An 8,705-nucleotide genomic window follows, 5' to 3' on the forward strand; every position below is an offset into this window, starting at 1 on the left:
AATACCGTCGATTGGGTTACTTCTTATATGGTGGCTTACTTTAGGGATTGGATCTGGAGATAGGATGATATGTGCCCGTAGGATTTGTGGAACTTTTTGTATCGTGATTTCATGGATTACTCTCACATAAGAGTGGTGTGACTGTCAAAAAAAAAAAAAAAAAAAAAAAAGAAGAGGAAAGGTATCCAACATGCTACGCCCGATGTAGCATTTTGACCTCGACGTTGTATGTGTTGGGCCATAAAGCCCATTGAGAGCATGTCCCAAACGGCCTTTAGGCCTATATGGCACCGTCCACGCTGCTCTCCTTCCCAAAACTTCCTCTCCTCTCCTCTTCTGCGTCTCTGCCTCTTCCTCTCACTCCCACTCTCTGTTCTTTCAAAACGATGCAGGTTTGCTGGAGGCGCTCTGGCCAGCGACTTCTTGATCACTATCCAGCTCTCTCTCCTTTCAAATCCATCTATCCCCTTTCATCCGATGGTAATCTCTCTCCCGTTTTCGTTTCCCTTCCCATCGATTTATCGTATAGGGTTTCGTTCCTCTCTTTTCTTGTTCTTGTCCATATTCATGCTTAGTTTCTCCAATATTTGAAGGGTTTTCTTTACGAATATATCAGGGTACGGGATCGATCACCCGCGGTATGTCTCCACCATTTCCATTAAGGGAGCAGGGCATGTCGTCCGCAAGGGCACAGGTGGTAGATCGTCTGTGAGGTAAGTTTTGCCGTTTTATCCGCCAATTCTTTGTTTTCTTTCCTGTCTCTTGGATCTGCTGTCCCTAAAGACTTTGTTTAAGAAATCCTGCAATGGATAGCCTTGGATCAAACTGATTTGGTGTAAAGCGTGATTCGTTTCATCTCTTTTCTGGCTTGATTGCATCAAGATTTGATCTTGGTGACGTAGATGGAGAAGTGCATTGCTGCCTGTTATGCAACTATGTCCGCTTGATTCTAATTGGGTGGCTTATTATTCTATGCTGAGCTGCATTCTGACATTGCATTCATTCCAAAATTTTCTTATTCTGTTCGAATTTATTTATGGAGTTCAACTTTTGATTCAAGTAATTGTAATGCATTATATAGACTTTTTTTTTTTTTAAGTGCTTTGGTTTGGTTATCTAATTTGGAAACTGGGTACCCATTTCGGCAGTGGAATTATTGCAACTGTGTTCGGAGCTACTGGGTTTCTTGGTCGTTATGTTGTTCAACAGCTTGGTAAGTTCTGGACAAACTTATCTTTAACAGTTTAGGTCTGTTCTGACTGATTTAATATGGCCTTGATGCCCACACTGTCCCCTTTATGTCTCATGGCAATAGACTTTTGCTGTGGGGCTTGCCTCCAATGCGAGTGAGTTGTGAGGATAAGTTATAGAGATGATTCCACCTATGTAGGATAAGGCATAGTGATTATGGATGCGGCAATAGTGTATTAAGTTATGGATTGGTTGTGTGGGACCTTCTGTTTGAGCGCAAAACTTGCTTTTGTTCCTGTTAAATGCTGAGTTTGAAGTAGAAGATGGAAAGTTTATGATTTTTGTTCTCAGTTCTCAGAAATGATGATCACAGAGTATGTCTTTTGCTAATGAGCAGCTAAAATGGGTTCACAAGTCCTAGTTCCTTTTCGAGGCTCTGAGGATTCTCACCGGCACCTCAAGTTGATGGGTGATTTGGGTCAGGTACTAAGGTTTGTTTTAGTTTTCTTGGATTCAGTGTTGCACCCAATGCTACCTTTAGCTTATAACTTGGGCTTCTTTGCATATGTGACATCTATTTTTGTTTAAACTCTAATATTTGGATCCTTTTTGGTTTTTCTTTTCTGCCTCTCAGATTGTTCCAATGAAGTATAATCCAAGAGATGAAAATTCAATCAAAGCTGTGATGGCTAAGGCAAATGTGGTTTTGAATCTTATTGGTATATATAATATACCTTATATATGTTAAGATTATAAAATATTATTGTCAGATGCATATATCTGATTGGTTTTCTGATGAAAGGAAGGGAGTATGAGACAAGAAACTACAGCTTTGAAGAAGTTAACCATGCCATGGCTGAGCAACTTGCAGTGGTATGTTTTTTTCCATAATTTTTTCTGATGTATAATCGTACTAAAAGATATAGATCACTAGAAGAGATGTTTAATGTTTCTCCTTTGTGATTTAGAATTTTCATTTTGGCTTGCAGAGTTGCATCATGTCAAGTTGTAAAAAATTTTGGTATGTAATATTCTGGGTTAATTTATTGTGAATGCATGCACATGAAAATGGAGGAAACATGATGTTCAACGTTCTCATTTATTATATAAAACACAGCCATCCCAAATTGGGAAATTAATGCATAGAATTATATGATTAAATTAACATCGTCATATAATAATCTATTATCCCTATCTTCCCTGTTTCCCTATCTCTATTTTGTGTCTGTCTTGTTTGTATTTCTGCTGCCATTTTCTTAATGGAAGTGATTAGGCTCCTACCTAGTCTTTCCATCAAACCAATCTCATCCACTTAAGATCCTTCTTAATAATATCCCTTTTTTTTTTGGTAAAACTTAATAATATCTCCTTCAGCAGTCCATTTAAGTTCCAATTCCTTAGTTAATATTTAATACTGCCACAAAATTTAAACCTTTCCTTGCAACCTCCTGTTAAGTTTCTTAGGTTTTATGCTTCTTTTGCCAACTCTGTCTCTCTTTACTAAGATCACCTTTAGTCTCCATAAGCCATGATTCTACAATTTTTAATTTTATAGATCTTAGTTGTTCGGGAACCTATCAATATCCTTCTGTAAGATTGTAATGAGGGTAATCCTTTTCAAGGGCTACCCATTTACAAGATTGTTCATTACAGGAGATTCTGTGTTAAATCCTTGAAATTGGAAGTATTGGCAAGCCAATGGATTAAACCCTATTGTCATTTTGTATAAGCCACAAATGTGACTTTGGCTTTCCTCTGCCGCGCCCCCCCCCCCCCCCCCCCCCCCCCCCCCCCGCTTTCTTATCATCAGCTTGCCTGAATTCAACAAAAAGTGAAGCCAATGGCTTACATCTTTTGCATATTTTGTTCTAAGATGTTTCTAAACTTACAGTATATTGGTCTTGAATTTATACTCTGACCACCTGTGTGTAGTTATGGACTGCCTTAGCATGAGCAATCTTAAGTTTGAATCTTGGTTTCTCTTTGGACAAGTAATAAAGAATGTCAAGGAGATCATTTCCCTTTTTTTAACCATTTAGAATATTAATTATATATAAGTTTTTATTTACAACCATAGTTTGCTTAGTGAGATCAATTGTGGACAACTTTTTTTTTAAAAAAAACAAGAGTTTGATGAGGAGACCATTTTCTTCTTTGCCAAGGCCTTACCCATGCCCATTGCAGCTGACATATTACCCAACCCAAAGCCAACATGATCAAGTAATGTATCTGACCATCTAAAACCAACCTGGCCTGATTTTCCAAACTTTTCAAGATACATACAGTTCAGATCAGGCTGAGTGAGGTTGGATCAATCAACTAGTTTGGGTTGATTTGACAATTGTTCAATTTAGGTTGGATTGGAAGCTCTATTGTAGATTCATGAGCTATGTGATTAAACTTTGATTTCTTATTATGGTTTATTTGGGGTCCTGTTGGGTTAGGAGTCCTACCATGCCAACTCGAATTCGATTGGTTTGCCCAAGCATTCCACGCAGGCTCAACCCAACTTGAAATTGAACTGAAAATTCTTAACAAAGCCCAACCCAGTCAAATACATTTCGCCAACCCAAGCAAACTATAAGCTGTCCAAGTTTCATCTCTATTTATTACTTAACATGTGCTATTCCTATGCTTCATTTATTGCAGAGGTTTTTGGGGTTGAAAATTTCAAGTCACCAACCCAAGTTTGTGCTTCATGATCTAGGTAGTTCTAGTTGTAGACAATACTTCAGACCAGCTGGCTTCGTTATAGTTATAGAACAAATGGCTAGAATTCAGCTCTGTTACTTTGTCATGTTGACCATATAGTATCTATGCTATATAGAAAATAATCTCATCCACGTTCACTGAGATCTCTTGTACGAGGAAAAACACTTATATCTGCCTGTTTATCCTATATCAATTAAGGTTGGATCCTGTATTAATTGATTGTGTTCACTGCACTGAAAATAAATATGGGACAATGCTTGAAAATAAAGCATGAAACATTTCGTTAGGCAACACGAATTCTATCTTGTGGCTGAGAAATGCATGAAGCTGAAAGTTGCATATGGTGTATCTGTAATCCTATAGACTATAGCCTTGCCTGCAGAAAGACATCTTTCTTCATTCACTTCGAGTCTTTTGCTGTTGTTTCCTTTGTTTTCCAAGAGTTCTGTTTTGTCCCCAAGGAATTCTTAGAAGGTTGCAGTTAGCATGATTTTTTTTCTTTTTGTAGATAGTTAGCTTGATTACATTGCTGGTCTGCACAGCATGATACATATCATGTCGGTGCCTTACTGACATGCAGCACTGGCATTCTGACAGAATGTCAGCTTGCTCTGGTGCTTGCTACACCATTGCCCAGTACACTAGCAGTACAGGGAACTCTACATTACCTTGCCAGCTTCACTCTGGCGCTTGCTTCGAGTTGGCACCCTCTCAACGTGCCATGTTCTAATCTTTGTTAATTAAATATTAATCTAAATTTTCAGAGCAACAGAAGAAATCCTAGACACTACAGTAAATTAAGTCTGAAGTAATATAATGAATCATCTGAGTCCAGAAGGTTTTAACTGTAAGTGGCCACAGGTTCATCCGGCATAACACTTGTTCATTTTTTCCCTTTGGGCATAACCAAGAATTTGTATAGCTGGCTCCTGTGTTTTATGTTGCCTAGGCATTTTCATTCCCCTTCGTTGGCTTTGATTCTTGGTTGGCTTTTTTTTTTTTTTTTAATGTCTTGCCTCATATCTTGAGTCGCATCATGTTCATACTCTGTTGAGGCAATTTTTTGGCAAGTTTACTCAATTTATTATTCCAGTCTACATGTTTGCAGTGCAATTAAACTGGCTTTCTGCTTTTCTTATGTGAATATGATTTTTTTTGCATCCTGTAACATCAAGCAGATTGCTAAAGAACACGGTGGCATCATGAGATTTATACAAGTTTCTTGCTTAGGAGCATCTTCATCATCTCCTTCCAGAATGTTGAGGGCAAAAGCTGCTGCAGAGGAATCTGTATTGAGAGTGTTTCCTGAGGTCAACTTCTTTTTATTTATTCCTGTAGATTTTTATTAATTAATGCAGATTTTGTGGTTATATCAATCATCATAAAGACATGAAGTTGCTTATGCTTCATGATCACTAAGTTTGATGAGAGTATTCTTTTTTTTTTTTTGCTCAGTATACGTTGCCTTTATGTGGTTTTATGTTGTCCTCTTTACATTAGTTGTTTAGTTGCTTCGGGAAGTTGTGTACAAATTGGAGCATATTTGGAGAAGCAACTTAATGCATTGGATTTTATATTAGATGTTTCATGTTTATCAAATTGTAGTCTGTACTTATTATCTATGTAAAAGTCAAATCTACATTTAGTTTGGAATTGTGATGATCAAACCTAATCAGACTGATGTGCTGGACTATATCTTTCACAGCTAGGAGAATGGAATATTTACTTCCATTCTCAAAGAAGATTCATTTTAGAACATTCATGAATCGTGATACTTTTAGCAATTCTAATTTTCAAAAAAATCATGTCATTAATCTGGTAGAAACATGGATGTTGTGGGAAAATTCTGCATAACTGGATGGTTTCAGCATCAATTCGATGTGGATGTCATATGACCATGGGCTTTATCCGTACTGGCCTAGTGTAAATGATTAGGTGTATTATGGTGTCAGCTTATTTTAAAGTATAGTTTGAAAAATAATAGCTAATTACATGATTTGTTTCATCTGTCATGGAATGGCGGAAATCATATAAATTACTGTTAAAACTGGTATGCAAATATGCCCCGGGTTCTTCAGTGGCACAGAGATGGATAGCTTTTTGTTCATCATGTTGCATCAGAATCCTATTAGACTCCTAAATGTGCATGCTTGATTTTCAGGCCACAATCATGAAACCTGGAATCATGATTGGTACTGAAGACCGGATATTGAACAGATGGGCACAATTTGCAAAGAAATGGAGCTTTCTTCCGCTCATTGGTGATGGATCTACAAAGTATGCATGATGACATATTAATTGTTAAAAGTTGCTTTGGATTTAGCTACCATCATCAGGGCATAAACTAGTCCATTTCCTTTTTCTCCCTTTCTTTCCTGCACCAGCATAAGCCTCTGGCATACCTGCAGGTTACAGCTAATTGAGATTAAATTTGCAGGATTCAGCCAGTTTATGTTGTCGATGTAGCTGCAGCCATCATAGCTTCCTTGAAGGATGACGGTTCCAGTATGGGGAAGATCTATGAGCTTGGTGGACCGGAGCTGTTTACCGTACATCAACTGGTAATTGTTGTGAAATAACTTTTCTTTGCTTTTAAATACATTGGCAAATGTAGTACCCATTGAATGGAATTATTGGAATTCTAAAGCCCGAAGTAGATCTGGGTTAAGATTTGTTGGCTATAGTTTCCGTTTCTTTGTTTCAACAATCAACAAGCACTTCTACTAAGCTCTCAGGCATGTCTCAGGCTGAACTGATGTATGATATGATTCGTGAATGGCCACGGTATGTGAAGATTCCTTTTCCCATTGCAAAGGTAAGAAAGTGATAGTCTGATAAAATTCTTATTTCCAAGTCTCATACTACCTATATAGAAATTTTTCCATTTCATCATGAAGAATGTATTCTGTAATTGTGTTTCGCATGCTAATAACAAAGTTGATTGTTTTATTGCATTTAGGTCTTTTATATGTGCTTTGAAGGCTATATTTCACCTCAAGATCAGATCTTGGTTGATTCCAGTTTTTGAACACAGCAATATACCATTGAAGAAAAGGGTCAACGTAGTAGAGGGGGAAGGAGAGAGAAGATGGAAGGGCTAGAAGATTTTGAGGGAAAAGGAGGGGAAAGAGAACACAAATAGGCCTTTGGAGAGAAGAAAGTGTCCAGATCTTTTATTATCATAAAAACATAAATTATACTAAAACTAATGCTCTTCATAGACCACTAATTGTAGGCATCAACATGAGAACAATGTGGTATAGTCCTGAGAAAGGATATTCAAGGTATTTATAATTAACCTAGAATTCAAACGGGCACAATTTGACTTTAAAAAAGAAAAAGAAAGAAAAAAAAGAGAGGACTCATAATCAACCTAAAAATCAAAAACCTAAAAGACTGCTCGCTTACCAAACTACCTATAACTATGGACTTTATAATTAAATCAAGCAATCCATTCCTTCTAGGACTATCTAAACTTCATGCAAATATAAATGTGAGAGTGCAACTCTTCTTCTAAGCATCAAAGATTTTGGGTTGAGTTTTGTTTTCGTTCTATCTTCTTCTTCTTCTTCTTTGTGGGGAGGGGTGTTTTTGATCTTTTTGATTAACTGGTACATTCCATTTTAGCCCTTAAGTATCTGTACATTTAACTGACTTTCCGTTCCGAGGAAGGAATGCCTGTTTGGAGGCTATGCCATTTTAATTTTCATCAGCATTAACTTTCTAACCTTTTGTTTGTTAACCACTGCTTTTTGGAGAAATATTTCATTTTACCTATTCCGTTGTTTATTCCCTGTTTGTTATCAATAAGCAATCTGAGGTTGACTGCAGGCACTTGCATCTCCTCGGGAATTCCTGTTAAAGAAAGTTCCTTTTCCTCTGCCAAATCCAGATATATTCAATCTTGATCAGATCAATGCACTTACTGTGGATACACTGGTGTCTGAGAATGGTTGGTATCATCATGAGAACATTTAATGGAACCACAGCTTATTTACCCTGCTCACATGACCTTGTTTTCCTGCAGCTCTAACATTTAGCGATCTTGGCATCGTGCCACATAAATTGAAAGGCTACCCTGTGGAGTACCTTATCTGTTATCGTAAGGGTGGACCTGCTTATGGCTCTACAGTCAGTGAGAGGGTAACAGGATCCGAGTTTTAGGCCTTGGTTGGAGGACTCTTCCAGATCTTTTAATCACACTTGTGTTATTAGCTCATTTTCTTGCCCTTGGCCGTTGCCAGAATGTTCTATCCGGCAGGAAACCCCCAAATCAAGCAGAGGCAGCCTCTTTCATATCATCTTCCTTGGGTAACGCCGTTGGTTGATTAATAAAATGGTGATGATGGATGGATTAATTATCATCAGCTTTCAATTTTATTTCTAAAAATGATTGAGATTTGCATCATGAAAGCCCTGCAAGAATTTACTTGTGATTCTTTTTTTAAAAAAATGTTGCCTTTCACAAACTTGTAATGCCAGTGCTCAAGGCCATTTTAAGGCTTTTATCACACATCTTTTTTGTCCAGGTAGGTAATTTAAGGTTCCTGGAACAAGCATACCGTTTCTGTGTTGAACTGCTTGTGAAGCTGTTGGCTTGTTGTAGGTAGGATTGCCTTTACGTTGGATGTGTTTTTCCTTGCCTATTTGATAGAGAGGAACCATCCTATGACCGTTGGTTTGGCACGTTATCTTTGATTTTTCATTCGGTGACGCGGGTAAAATGTGAAACAACTTTTCGAGGCAGTTAGTATGCTGGGAGTGGCTTGTGGCGTGGTCAGGGCACTTTCCAGTAGGTACAA

General features: G+C 37.7%; 1 protein-coding gene across 1 annotated transcript; it reads left to right on the top strand.

Moving 5' to 3' along the window:
• The first annotated feature begins 268 nt into the window (after positions 1 to 268).
• LOC105055812 (NADH dehydrogenase [ubiquinone] 1 alpha subcomplex subunit 9, mitochondrial) lies at positions 269 to 8,462 on the top strand. The gene is made up of 12 exons (XM_010937808.4): positions 269 to 480; positions 617 to 713; positions 1,149 to 1,213; positions 1,589 to 1,674; positions 1,826 to 1,910; positions 1,994 to 2,064; positions 5,082 to 5,213; positions 6,065 to 6,180; positions 6,341 to 6,464; positions 6,650 to 6,718; positions 7,735 to 7,855; positions 7,931 to 8,462. Exons 1-12 carry the CDS (start codon positions 285 to 287, stop codon positions 8,065 to 8,067), a joined length of 1,299 nt encoding a protein of 432 aa, XP_010936110.2. The 5' UTR covers positions 269 to 284; the 3' UTR covers positions 8,068 to 8,462.
• The last annotated feature ends 243 nt before the right edge of the window (positions 8,463 to 8,705 follow it).

This window comes from Elaeis guineensis, chromosome 12 (assembly GCF_000442705.2).
Source record: "Elaeis guineensis isolate ETL-2024a chromosome 12, EG11, whole genome shotgun sequence".
In the NCBI taxonomy this organism is placed as follows: domain Eukaryota; kingdom Viridiplantae; phylum Streptophyta; class Magnoliopsida; order Arecales; family Arecaceae; genus Elaeis; species Elaeis guineensis.